The sequence below is a fragment of the Typopeltis vanoorti genome, chromosome 20 (genome assembly GCF_054136105.1).
Source record: "Typopeltis vanoorti isolate ZY-2024b chromosome 20, IOZ_Tvanoo_1.0, whole genome shotgun sequence".
Classification (NCBI taxonomy): Eukaryota; Metazoa; Arthropoda; class Arachnida; order Uropygi; family Thelyphonidae; genus Typopeltis; species Typopeltis vanoorti.
The window spans coordinates 82286399-82301774 of NC_143568.1; the positions used below are offsets into that span (position 1 = coordinate 82286399).

General features: G+C 34.3%; 1 protein-coding gene across 2 annotated transcripts in view; it reads left to right on the top strand.

Annotated features, from left to right (window-relative positions):
* LOC150095602 (cysteine protease ATG4C-like) overlaps positions 1 to 15376 on the top strand; it is a 158926-nt gene that overhangs the window by 64071 nt on the left and 79479 nt on the right. For both annotated transcript variants that reach the window (XM_090409877.1, XM_090409878.1), the window contains exon 5: positions 10194 to 10270. In XM_090409877.1, coding sequence (XP_090266003.1) covers positions 10194 to 10270 — 77 coding nt within the window. The remainder of the gene's footprint in view (positions 1 to 10193; positions 10271 to 15376) is intronic.

The following is a 15376-nucleotide window of genomic DNA, read 5'->3' on the forward strand; positions in this document are numbered from 1 at the left end:
GCACAAATAAGTTTCATTGTCCAGTTCCCCATTCTCATATTTGCCCACATTATACTTGAGACTGACTGCCATTCAAGAAATTAGCCTCGTATTTTGTGTTGAATACTATGGCTACTCCTTCTTTTCCTTGATTGTCATTGCCTGAATATAACATTTTGTATTTATTGCTCAGAAAGATCTCACCAGTTTTCGTCTTTTTTGTTTCAGTCACCCCTATTATGTCAATCTGGTACTTATCTAATTCCTCGGCTAGTTCCATTTCTTTGCCATTCAGGCTTCTTACGTTGATAGTACCGATCTTTAACTCTGGTGATGTTGAGTTGGGGTTTGTTTTCAGATTTGTTCCAGTAGCTGACTTTTCGCTCTGGTTCCCTGGCGAAAACAACGGGGGCCTCGTTTAACTGGGTGATGCCCCAGCCGGCATGAAATTTTGTCATGTTGTATCATCATTTTTTATTTTGGTTTAACCAATAAGAATACAATTTGGTTGGCTAAATCCCAAATTGCCAGCCCATCTTCATTCGTTCAGTATCCAAGTGCACCACGAGAAGGTGAGGATTGGACATTAGGTCAGAAGCCCTGGTCCGTTCTCTGCATTTCTTTAAAGGCTATGTGGAGGTCTCCTCTCAGTTATACAGCTTTGACCCTTAAAAATATCTTTATACTGTTAAACTAGGAGTTTAGTAGTACAGCAAGATATGTTTGGGCTATTTCTCTTATTTCATATAAATTCACCTGGCACCCCACTTTGCTTATTCTATTATCTGTTTTCATATCTTCACAAAATGGCTGAAATGTCTTACTTAGCTTATAAATTCACCAGTGAGAATAGTTGATGTTTGCAAAGTTTCTGCCTGTTTTCATATTTTTGCCTTTTTTTTGTACCAAATTTGTTACAAAAATAACAGCTCCTGAATAGTTGCACTAGATTTATTTAGGAATATATCATCAACAAAGACAACTCTTATCATTTTAATGAAACTCTCCTTAAATAACATGATCCATATAGATGATGAACAAAAGCAAAGACAGTGTGCACTCTTGACTTACATCTGATTTTACATTGAACCACCTTCTCATACTGCTTTCAATTCTAGTTGAGTTGCTACTTCAGTGTAAGCTATACATTACTTTAACTCATGGATGTTTTTTTTTTTATGCTAGATGTATTTCCTCAACATGTTTCACTGTCTATATGGCTGACAGCATCTTCAGGAAGTTGCTTAACATAAGTTAAAAAAAAAAAAAAAAAAAAAAAACTAAACTTTTCCAACAGCTACTGTTTCTATGAATTGAAAACTGGAATGATAGTTTAATCATGAGTATCATTAGGCATGTTACATGCAGTTTCTACATTGTTGTGTAAACTCTGTATGTGATTGCTGGCATAGGAGAAGTCTTAATGTTACACATATTAATTAATGATTTCCAAATGTTGTAAAGAATCATTCCTTAGTTTCTATTTAGTGCACCTTTCGGGTGAATAATCTCAAAAGACTCCTTGAACAATCTGTCAAAGTAATTTTCTTCAAGTATGGCATGGAGGATGCGTGCCAGTTTACCATGTTATGTTCATTGAGGAAGTGTGCTGTGAATCTGCTTTTTTTTTTAACATTGCTTTAAAACCTGGTTATTCGATCAAATCTACATTTCTTTGTACACTATCTGAAAGTATCCAGACACCTGCTCGAAACTGTAACGATACTTTCCCTGTGACACACTTTCTATAGTGGACATTAATATGGGGTGTATCCACCCTTTGCTTCTATGACAACTCTAACTCTGCCGGGGAAACTTTCTACCAGGTGTCTGAACGACTCTGGAGAAATGGCAGCCCATTCTTCCTGAAGAGCTCTATCCATAGCAGCTCGTGATGTGGGTCGTTGGGGGATTGGAACTAAGTCGGCTTTCCGATTCATCCCAAAGGCATTCTATGGGATTCAGCTCTGGCCGGCCAGTCCATTTCTGGAACGTTATTGTCCACAAACCGTTCCCTCACAGACCTTGCTTTATGGCAGGTAGCATTGTCATGCTGATACAGACAATAGTCATCACCAAATTGATCTTCCACCATAGACAGAACACAACGGGTAAAAATATCCTTGTACCCATTCCACATTTAGATTTCTGTGTAGTGTTACGAGAGGGCCAAGTCCAATCCATGAAAAACTCCCACACTGTAATGCCACCTCCAAATTTCACTGTTGGCACTATACACTCTTGCAAGAATCGTACTCCAAGCATTCGCCACACCCAGATCCTTCCCCGCATGATTCATCCCTCCCAATCATGTTTTCAGTTGTCCACTGTCCAATGACGTCGCTCTTTACACCACTGCAGGCAGCACTTGGCATTCACAAGAGAAATGTTTGGTTTATGGGCAGCTGCCCGACCATGGAACCTCATTCCTCTCTCGGGTGATTGTTTCACTCGATGTCTGGCAATTTCTACAAACCACCTTCTTCAACTCTTGATTGTCCCTGTCTCTCATTAAACGGTGCCTACCCAACAGTTGTTTTGTTGTCGTTGTGCCTTCACATTTCCACTTCACAATCACGTTCACCAACTGTTGACTTGGGCAACTTGAGAAGGATTGAAATGTCTCTGACAGATTTCTTACTTATGTGGCAACTAATAACTAGTCCATGTTCGAAGTCACTGAGCTCCCTTGACTTACCCATTCTGCTCGTACTTCTTATCACTGTACAACACACAGTTCTGTACCTCCTTTTATACCAGTAAGTGAGTGAGGTCATAGACACATCTAGACATCAGTTTATGAATTATAGAGGGGTGTCTAGATACTTTTGATCAGATAGTGTATAATGTCCCACTTACACCATATAACAGTTGTATTTTGAACATATTTTTTCTTGGCACTCATAATACAATTTAATGGAATAACTATATACATACACTGTAGGTATATAGTTATTCCATTAACTACATACCTACAGTGAATGGCAGGCGGTCTCAAGTATAGTGATATGGGCAAATATGAGAATGGGAGAACTGGACAATGAGACGACGTATTTGTACCTATGATCCCACAGAAGGTTCTACTAAGGTAGAAGTGGAGGAATTTTTTGAGGCTGTAGAGAAAGCAACACACAATAAAAAATTAAAAGTTCGTCCTTGTTGGGGATCTAAATAACAGAGTAGGAAATGATTGTCAGACATACAATATTGGGAAAATTTGGAGAAAAGAGCAAACCTAATAATAATAATGGCAAATACCTGTTGGATTTCTACTCAGCACATGGACTGGTTATTACTAACACCATGTACCAACATAAAAATGTGCACAAATTCACATGGAGAGAAGAGGCAAGGAATTAGAAAAGTCTCATTGACTATGTTATTGTTGATAGTGATGTTTTCTCCCTGGTGCAGGACACCAGAGTACAGAGGATTTGAAATTGGAAGTGATCACTATTTAGTGTTGAGCAGGATAAAATTGAATTTCATTTCGAAAAGAAAAGCATGTAAGAAAGTTTTAAAGTGAATAAAAGTTGAGCAGCTCTCAGATGTGAACTATAGACAGAAATACACAAAGATTATTGAAAAAAAAATGAAAGAGTTTGAGAACAGGAACCAAACCTCTGAGATTCAGTGGCAAGCGTTGAAGAAAACCCTGATTGACTCAGCCAGAGAGGTATGTGGTGAGGTTGTCTGCAAGGATAGAAAAATCAGAACTCCATGGTGGACACAGGAAGTTAAAGAGGCATTGAAGGAAAAGAAGAAAGCATACCAAAAGTTCCTGGCAAATAAGTCAGCTTATGCTCTTAGAGAATACAGACAAATGTAAGAAAGCTAAACACTGTGTAAAACTGGCTAAACAAAAGCCATGGGAAGACTTTGGTAAGAACATAGAAAATAAATATCAAGAAGGTGCTAAGATATTCTGGAGGTTGTTGAAGAAACTTAGAAATGGGAGAAAGAGTGCTGTAAAAGGTGACTCGAAATGTGGAAAGGCAGCAGGAATAGATGATATTCGACCAGAAATGCTGAAGTATGGAGGTATAAAAGTCCTATAGTGGCTGCACTGCATAGTTCAGAAGGCCTGGACGGAGGGACCAATACCTGATGATTGGAGCAGAGCTCTCATAGTACCCATATATAAAAAGGGAAATAAAACTGAATGAGAATTACAGAGGTATTTCCCTACTGAGTGTTCCTGGTAAGATTTATGCAAGTATACTTGAGAAACGGTTGAGAATAATTGTAGAAGAAAAGATTGTTGAAGAACAAGCTGGATTCAGGCCAAATAGAGGCTGTCAGGATCAGATCTTCACTTTACGACAAATAGTCGAGAAAGCATGGGAATATAACAAAGATCGGTATTTAAGTTTTGTACATTTGGAAAAGGCATATGACAAGGTGCCAAGAGAGAAGCTATTCAATACGCTACGCTACAGTTATATGGTGTCAATGGGGCATTATATGAATCGATACTTAGTCTTTATTTGAGTTGTAAGTCAGCAGGTTAGAATTAAAGGAAGTGTAGGAAGATGGTTTAATGTTAAATCTGGTGTCAGACATGGATGTACATTATCCCCCCTCTGTTATTCATTATCTATATGGATCACATTATGAAGGAAATTAGTATTAAGCATGATATCAAAATTGGAGATGTTAATGTCAAGTCTTTGTTTTATGCTGACGATGTTATACTTCTAAATAAATCCACTACAGGTCTGCAATATTCCCTGACTAAACTGAATAACTGTTGTGATAGATACGGTATGAAGGTCAGCAATAAAAAAACAAAGACAATGAAAATAGGCAGAATCGTTGAAAATGTCAACTGCATTGTGAATGGAGAACCTATAGAACAAGTAAAACATTTCAGCTACTTAGGCATGATTTTTAGTGAAGATAGTAAATTATATATGGAAATAGACAGCAGAATCAACAAAGCTGGTATGGTAGGAAGTCAACTGAATAAATTCTTATGGAATAAGAAAGAAATTAGTCGGAACACTAAATTAGCTGTATATAAGACAGTGTTCAAACCAGTTTTAATTTATTTATCTGAGAGCTGGGTCAGAAGTAAAACATGACCAAAGACTAGAGACTGCAGATATGATAGTACTGAGAAAGCTTATAGGCATGAACAGATGGCATCAATTGCAATATCATATTAAAAACAAGGATATTAGGAAAGCACTTGACAAGTATTTAGGGTTTAGTCTTGAGGGTACATGGCTGGAATTTAATGATGATAACTACAACACAAAGAGAAATAATTAAACATTTCAATATTTGTCTGTCACAGAGACAGCTTCAGAAATACAATTTAAAATGATAATAACACACATAAAACACAATAAGTGTAAGAAATGAAATTAGACTACAAAGGCTAAAGTCTTATGAGGGGGGGGGGGGCATCCTAAGTTTTTGTGTTTCTCTTAATTGTTAGGTTGGAGGCCTAAGAATTAAAGTTTCCTAAATCTGGGGAAGTTTAATATAACAATATTTATTAAGATTAGGCTTTTTGTTTTTTTAGTCTGCTACTGATTCTAAAAATAGTTTCCCAAAATTTGGTAAACCTTAATTCTTAGGCTTCTTGCCCCTCACTTTAGTCTTTATGTAGTCTAATTTCAATTCTTCCACTTGCTGTTTCTTGTATGTTATTACAATTTTAACGTTGTATTCCTGAAGATGTCTCTGTGAAAGAGATGCAATATTGAAATGAGTAAACCTGCTGTCCAATTATTTCTCTTTGTGCTATAGTAATTTCAATATTTTTTTTTAATTAGTGTAAACCAGAATCTAAGCTTAAATACTCATTTCTCTTGGCACTTTATCATATAATATTTTCAGGATCTATAAAACTTAAGGCAATCCCTGTTATATTCCAATGGTTTCTTAACTATTTCTCTTAAAATAAGTTAAAATAAGAATATATGCTTGTTCTAAACCAAGTTTCTCTTCCATGGCCTTTCTTTCCACAGTTTTTCTTCTTTAACATGATTATATAAATCTTGTTTGAAATATTCAGTAGGAAAATTTCTCTGTAATTCTTACTATTTTATTTATGTATACTGTTATAGCTCTATTCCAATCATTGGGAATTCTACCTGCTTATCAGGCTTTCTGAATTATGCAGTGTGATCACTGTAAACCTTTATACTTGAATATTTGAGCATTTCTGGTTGGATATCATCTATTCCAGATGCCTTTTCACATTTCAGGTTTCTGGAGGGAAGGGTTTCCCCTATCTTAAATATTGATATCTGCTCCTTTGTTCCTCATGACTATTTTCTGTTACTGTTTTATCACTGTTTATTTCATTTAATGTATTTTCAAAGTAGTTTGTCTTCTTTGGTTTTTAAGTCATTTATCATCACTGATTGCTTTTTTCCTCTTTACTCCATTTTTAAGTTTTTTTCAATGACCTCTGGAACATTCTGCTGTCTTCTGTATATTCTTATTAAAATCTTCCTGTGACTTTTGTTCCATTTTTACATATTGCTAGTTTTTTATGCTTTTCTGCATATTCTCATCTTCTGACTTACTTGTTGCTAACTCTCAAAATGGTTTCATCTTTTCCAGAATTGTCTCAAATTTCTTGAGTTCATCAAGAAGTTAAGTTTTGATTTTTCTTTCTTTTCAAATAACCATGTCATATGCCGTACTAGCTGAACCAATTAGTGTTTTTTTTTTTTTTAGATTTTGTCATTGTGTTTGTAAAGTTGGTTTTTCTCAAACTTTTTTTTTTTACTTCAGTAAAATTTATATATTTTTGTCTGGGTTTACCTTTGAAATCCGCTTGAAATCTTATTCCTTTTAAAACACATTTACACACATTTTCCTTTTCACTGTGATACTAATTTTATTCTTCTCAAAACTGAATGGTAATCATCCTTTTTTACTTCTTCATAATCTTGGGCTAATAATGCACAATATATATATATAGCATTTGTCAGTCAGACATTCATCCTACCTTCAAGTGGTTGAACCTGTTTATATGAAGGGCTCTGACAACCAAGTATTGCTGGAAATGCAGTTGCAATGTCTTGATCAGAAGAAATACTAATCAGTAAATTGTAGGCAGATGTGGCAGAGGCATAGTTAGCTAGCTACATAAGCCATTTAACTCACATCAACAGTAGCTTAACCCAAATGAAAATAATACTACCTCATACAGGAAGGCTAACACACCTGACCCTAACCCACAGAGGCCAAGTGTGCAATATGCTGTGTGACCTGCAAAAACAATCTCCTATATATATTACAGCAGTGAAATCACACCTTTATGAGCTATAAACCTGTACCTTCATCACTATAAAAAACACTAAATCATTGGAGACATTAGAAACAGAGGATATCCATTATAAGTTTTTTTTTTTCCAAGAAGTGTTCTGAGAGAGAGAGAGAGAGGAAAGAAGCTGATGAATTGGAATGTAAGCTATGATAATTATACTTAATAAAGAGTTTACTTAACTCTTTATTAAGTGTAATTATTAAAAAAATTATTAACATAGAATCCCCCCCCCCACTGTCAAGGTCATCTTCAGTATGCCTGACTATTCAGATTAAACAACTAGAATAGAAATCAGAAAATTTAACAATAAAAATGTACATGATATGAATTGATATGGTCTAAATACATTCAAGTCCTAATAAAATAACTTTAATAGGAGATAATTAAAAAAAAAAAAAAATTATTATTTCTGGAACTCTTGAAGTACTATTTCCCATAAAGGGATAATTTCAATTCATCACTTCTGTTTAGATTCAGACAACGTAGAAAGATTTCACACCTTTCTTTATATAAGTGTTCCATGAGATAATTACTTTAATGGAAAATCTTAATCTTCTTCTTCCTCCAAAGGATTTGATGTTTTGTGGAGATAGTGTGTTCTGCAAGTCCCAGCTGTTCAGGGCTCATGGAATTTAATGTAGTCTAGATGTTCATCATAACACACAGCTGCTGATCTACCTATTTAGCCATAATGTGATAACCAGAAGTAGCAGTTTATCTTTTGTAGAGCCTAGAAAAGTAGAAATCTTGCTATTAGAGCAAATGGACACTTGTAGGCCAACAGATCTAAGTCATTTGGCTATATTTTCAAGGTCATCTTAAACATAAGGAATAATATAAATGGATGAATAATCCATAATGAACCAAAAGTCCTTGAACATATAAAATAGTTATGTGATTTTGGGGGAAAAGATGCAGCTAAGGTCAAAGATAAGCATGAGGTGCTTTACCATGCACTTAGTGCATCTCAATGTATCATTTGATACACAGGTCACACCCAATTTTTCTCAGAACTCCACCTACCATAAGCAAGCCGCTGTCTTTATCACCAATTGTAATAACATTCCTGATTATCTTAGTCCTGTCATGTAATGTCTGTTGAATGTGTGTGTATGGGGGGGGGGGGCATGCTATGAGGCTACAAATACATCCATTGAATTAGGAATTTTACATAAAGGTAGTCATGTATAATCTTCCTCCAGTTTGTGAGAGAGCAAGGGTATCATTGCATGCCGATATCATCATATCTTTGATATCTTTCATTTGTAGTACAGCAGACATATTCTGCAAGAATACAGAACATTGAAACATTAATCTTGGGGATGTCCAGTTAGATTAAAATATGATACAGATTTTCAGAACTCCAGACCTTCGTGTTGTCAATTTTAAAAGCATTTAAATGACTGATTTTATTTCAGCAAACCAACCAACAGTTATAGCTTTCTCTTCTGATGTTACATTTTTAATTTGTGTAACACCTTATGATCCCTTATTCTCATGTACTACTTAAACATATCTCTATGGAATTCATGAATCTACCTGCTTTTCAGCACAGAAGAGTTTTAATTCATGCATAGTAACTGTTTCATTTTTTTTTTTTAATATTAAATATTCAAGAAGTTTTGGTCAACTCTCTATGTTCATTTTAGACAGTGCAATCAGTTCCCATCTTATAATCATTAAGACTACAGTGTCATTAATAACATTAGGCAGGTTACCAGAGGTTTTCTCTCTCTTAGATTATAGATGCTCACATTTTAGTAGTAAATTGTTAATTTTAATGCATTGAAGCCTTAATGCATGAAAACCAATCTATTTTAATATTTAATCTTATTAAAAGATAGAATATTTGGAGGGTATTCGTAGTCTCAGCAATTAAAACAATGTCAGAAATTTTGAATTACGGTGAACCTCTTTTTTTCTCATTACTTAGTTCACTTGTTTTATTTTTACATATGATATATCATTATTGTTATTGTTTTGTTTAAGTAGCAGAAACATTTGAAGAATAAGTTTTTAAAATCAATCGAATGATATGACCTGCAGGAATTTGACATTTATTTTTTTCATCTTCCGTTTTCAGACATTTTGAGGATCTTTACCATTGTAAGAAACAGCTTTTTACCAAATTTGATAGGTTGTACAGTATGACCTGTGCAAGTATGCAGTCCTCCCTTTATTTTAGTTCAGTCATGCTGAATTTCTCAGGGTCTTTAGCATCATAAAAGAACATTTGTATCTCAGATTTTATTAGGGTCGGTTAAATGATGCAATTTGTGGAAAGTGTATCTGTAGAGAAAATAACCATCTCCCCTTTCAATTTTAGCCTGATTTGACTGAATTTGGCATCAAACAGTATCAGAAACACTGTATTCATATTTTGTTGAAATCAGTCGAATAATGTTAGTTATTAATAAATGGACGTCATAATCATTTTAGTTAAATTAGCTGAATTTCCAAGCAATGTGAGAAACATGCTATATTCTTCCAAATTTGGTCAAAATTGGCTGAAAAGAACAGTCTGTGTTTTGGGGTGCACACATTTGGGCAGAGGAGGAAGAGGAGGTGAGGAAAAAAGAAAAACTGTTTGGACATTTTTTGCTATTTTGAAAGTGCTATAATGTTTTTTTTTTTTTTAATTACTAATTGGATTTGATGCTTCAAGTTGGAGAAGACTGTCTTGTTGAATATCTCTGGTGAATAGGAATCAGACCAATAATATTCAACTTAGAATCAAAGTAACAGCAAGTCGAATTCGACTAATTATTCATGTGATCATAGCAGTCAGGCATGTTACAGTACTTGGTTGAAGAGTCACTGCCATTACCCATAACATTAATTAATTAATTATGCATTTAAATAAAAAATGGATAATATATGCAGAGTATGTATAAGAGTTATTTGTTTGAATTACATTTTACAGAGATGCATTAATGGAAGGAAGAAAGACTTATACAGAATTGAATAACATATGCGTATATGTTGCACCTGATGGTATTGGTAAGTTTTAGTTTTCATATAGTTACTTTATAATCACATCTTAAGTGTATAAATTCTAAATTTTTATTATCAAAGAAGATTACATATTATAATTCTAATTTTTTGACATTTGCATTCATTCAGGAGTTCTATTTCATATGATAATATACAGTAGCGAACAAATTAATCCAAACAAGCCAAATTTTTGTGTAGTTTTTGGTTTTGGTTTACTGTTATCGGTTTTGGTTTTAGTTCAATGTTTTAGTTGAGTGCTGTGTGTTTTAACTGTCTCTACAACGTTTATTAGCAGTGTTGTGCATTTTTAATAATGTAAAGAAGTTGACATTTGTAATGTTTTACATAGCTATGAAATGGATACTCTCCAAGAAAGCATTCAGAAATGTGTACCCTTTCTCAGCACACATCTATGACTCAAAGACAAATTGCCAATGGGTGTGTTGTTGGTTTGGGTACTGTTAATGCAAATTTAAAGAGGTTTAAGGAGAAAGTACCTCTTCTTTTGACAGAAAGGGAAATTGTGGATGAAAAAGGGAAAACTACACTTATTCAAGATTGTTTATTGCTTAGAAAAGCAAAATGAATCCAAGATTTTCTACTGTATACTTAAATAGAGACTTGGCAGCTAGTGGGATTAATGTTTCTGACATGACAGTCTTCTGAAGATTGTTGGAAGCAGGAAGGACTGCCCAGAAACCAAAAAAAAAAACAACTGTTGATGAGGCTATGCAGAAAAAGAGGACTCCAGTTGGCAAAAGAGTACAAATAGTGGACTGTTGAGAAGCATTAGGACATATTCCTAGATGAGAGCCATTTCTTTCTCCAAGGAGAGCAAGCACCTTATGTTTGCAAATCAATGGCTGAGAAGACTTGTCCTGCCCACCTTCAACAAGCTCCTAAACACCAAGCTAAAAAGACGTGACATGTGAACTGTGATCCTGGACTGTCATGTGTAAAACATGACAGTCCAGACAGTTAAACAGTATTCTATTTATAGTTCTCCTAGAGTATCCATTGTTTTTGAAGGCATTTGAGTTCATTCTTTAGTTGTTTGTTTGACAACAGAGATCTTGCACGATGACCCAAAGTTGAGATGATGCCGAACTTTTGTGGTTGGTAATGGTGTGAGTCTGTGTGAAGGTACCTGTTGATGTGCGTCGGTTTTATAAAAAATTGAGAATTTGAAATGCTCAGCTGATTTGGTTAGTAGAATACCCAAGAAAGAAAGAGCTAGAAGTGAACGGCTCCCTTTCTTTCTTGAATATTCTACTAACCAAGTCAGCTGAACATTTCAAATTCTCCATTTTTAGAAAACCAACGCATACCGACAAATACTTTCACGCTGACTCACACCACACTCACAGACAAACAAGAACTACCAATGAACTCCAAACGCCTTCAAAAACAATGGATACTCTAGGAGAACTATAAATAGAATACTGTTTAACTGTCACCATCAACAACACAATGAGGATACAACTAATTCCAAAGGCTGCATTTCCTTACCTTATATTAGCCCTCTATCCCCAGTTTTAGCAAAACTTTTAAGGAAATACAGTCACTTTTTAAGACCTTTTTTACTACCTTATCCAAACTTTGCTCAATCTTGAGCTGTTCAAAGGATAGACATAATAATCTTCAATATCCTGGTGTCTACAGAGTTATCTCGATTGCGTAAAAAAAAAACCGTACTATGGTCAAATGGGAAAATCCATCGAACTCTGCCTAGAAGAGCATCAAAGAAACATTTCCTACAACAGAACTCTGGCCAGTGCCTTGTCCAGCTATGTATTATTTTCGGCAAACTTTAATGAAGAAAGCCTCCCACATCAAATATGCTGGGATTTAACTAACAACGTTCACGGATGTTATGATGAATTAGAGAGACGGATTCTAGAATCTAAGGAAATCATTTTTGACCTTCTCCATGTTAACAGCAACCTAAGCTATAGTTTGCCAGACTCTCACAGCTCTGCCATTCAATATTGGAGATTGCGAGACCTTACACTCACACATGTCCATGATGCTACAGCCAGAGTTCTTTCGTCCATTTAAATGTTAACATCTGCTGTTTTTATGCATTTTGCTGTGTAGAAATCCAGTACTTGTACAGTTCTCTCTGATATTTTTATGTCCTTTTTCGCTTACATCTGACAAAGTCTGTTCTCAGACGAAACTAGTTGTGTGTATTAATAAAGTTTTACTTAAAATCTCGGTTTTCAATCATTAAATAATTTTAATATGTTATCAAGCTGAGTAAAAGTTCAGTTTAATAATATATATATATATATATATGTATTTTTTTTTTTTAAACAAGGGGATATGCATACCTCATATCCCTATATGTAATGATGTCTAATGATGACATTAGTCAAATGTAAGTGCATAATAGCAGTTGCATTACATCCAAATTTATGTTACTTTAGAAAAATTTTATATTGATGGTGGAAACTATACATAAAGAACACAAAATGACAATATAAAAATGGAGAAAATTTAAATACTAATAGAATAAATACAATAAACAAAAAGAAGAGTTGGAAAATCCATTCTTATACAACTGCAACTTACTGACTGCATCATTAAGCCAAGTTTTTACTGGATTGTACTTGATAGCTTGATCATAAAGGGAAGGTTGAAAGTAAATGACACTACTTGTGTGCATAAGTTACTTCCTGATTGGTGCCCCAACATGCAGAGGAGGGAGCGATCAGTGATGAAGTAGGTATAAATTGATGCTGTTTTCTCATCATCAAATTCCTGACATTTACCCTCAAGGGATGTACAGAATATGATAGTACTACATGAAAAATTTACATCATTACTAACTTCCTACCTACAATTTTCTGCCAAATCAATCTGTTACCTGTCAAAGCTACAACATTGTCAGATCTTATATCTATATATCTATCTTCTAAGGCACTTTTTGCCGTATCAATCCACCTATATCTTGGTCTTCCTCTGGGTCTTTTTCCTGCCAATCTGGCAGAGAACACTTGTTTGGCTAATCTTTCCTCGCCCATTCTGTTTAAGTGACCATACCATCTGAGATTAGCTCTGCTAATGCATTCCTGGATGTTGACAATGTCAAGTTCTTTCCTAATATCCTTGTTTTTAATATGATATTGCCATTGATGCCATCTGTTCATTCCCCTAATCTTTCTCAGGACTCTCATATCTGTGGTCTCTAGTCTTTGGTCAAGTGTTTTACTTCTGACCCAGCTCTCAGATCCATAAGTTAAAACTGGTTTGAACACTGTCTTGTATATAGCTAATTTAGTGTTTTGACTAATTTCTCCCTTATTCCATATAAATTTATTCAGTTGACTTCCTACCATACCAGCTTTGTTGATTCTGTTGTCTATTTCCATATATAATTTACTATCTTTGCTAAAAATCGTGCCTAAGTAGCTGAAATGTTTTACTTGTTCCACAGGTTCTCCATTCACAACACAGTTGACATTTTCAATGATTCTGCCTATTTTCATTGTCTTTGTCTTTTTATTGCTGACCTTCTTACCATATCTGTTACAACAGTTATTCAATTTAGTCGGTGAATCTTGCAGACTTGTAGCGGATTTATTTAGAAGTATAACATCATCCCCATAAAGCAAAGAGCTGACATTAACATCTCCAATTTTGATATCAGGTTTAATACCACTTTCCTTCATAATGTAATCCATATAGATAATGAATAACAGAGGTGATAATGTACATCCTTGTCTGATACCAGATTTAACATTAAACCATCTCCCTATACTTCCTTCAGTTCTAACTGCTGACTTACAACTCAAATAAAGACTAAGTATTGCTTGATATAATGCCCCATTGATACCATACAACTGTAGTGTTTTGAATAGCTTCTCTCTTGGCACCTTATTGTGTGCATTTTCCAGATCTACAAAACTTAAATACAGATCTTTGTTGTGTTCCCATGACTTTTCAACTATTTGTCGTAAAGTGAATATCTGATCCTGACAGCCTCTATTTGGCCTAAATCCAGCTTGTTCCTCACCAAGCTTCTCTTCCACAATCCTTCTCAACCGTTTCTGAAGTATACTGGCATAAATCTTACCAGGAATACTCAGTAGAGAAATACCCCTGTAATTCTCACATTCAGTTTTATTTCCCTTTTTATATATGGGTACTATGAGAGCTCTACTCCAATCATCTGGAAGTCGTCCTTCTGTCCAGGCCCTCTGAACTATGTTGTTTTCTTAAGAACTATAATAATAATGACTCTTTCTTTATTTATATTTAGCTTTCTGAAATTGTTTTAGTCCATATAAAGTTATTAATATTCTTTCTTTCTTACTTAGATACCACAAACTCTGATGATGGAATATTAATTTTTACAAAACTGGGATAGGGTTGTTGGGGAGAAAGGACACCATATTTAAGAATATTTAGAGATAAGTTATTTTCTACTAATATTTATAGTTAACTATTGACTTATTCCTATTAACTATTTTAACTATAAATAGTTAGAATGGTTATTAGGAAGAATAAAATATTTAAGAATATTTATTCTTTTAGCCGTTTACTGTTTTTCTATTCCACGCAGGTAGATATCCCATCCAGGTGCGATATATTTTTTTTATCTGAACTAATTCAGAAAGTGAGGTGTTTCAGTTATTGAATACACGAGTATTTTGAAAATCACTGCACTTTTCTTGCATAGCAAAGACATCTTGTACACTGCTATCATTTGTGGAGCTAGTTTAAGATCATAGATGCAGTTTTGAGTAATTATATTAAAGAAAAGTATAATAAAATTATATAACTCCTATCATTATTATGTAAATCAGCATAAGCTAAATTTCCATCTGCAGCTTCAATACTAGTATTTTATGATACTTAAGAAATTTTATATTTAGTCTTCTTTACTGAAAAAAAAAAAAAAAAAAAATATATATATATATATATATATATATGCCTGTTCCCTAAGTGAAATATGTAATTAATTACTTGTCTTGTGAGCCATTCAAAAATAAGCTATAATCAGAAATATGTTATTAACAACCGACTAGATACCCTCTACCACCAATGAGCTGTGGATTCGAAACTCGTTATGTACATGGATGTTTGTAATTGTCTTTAAGTGAAAGA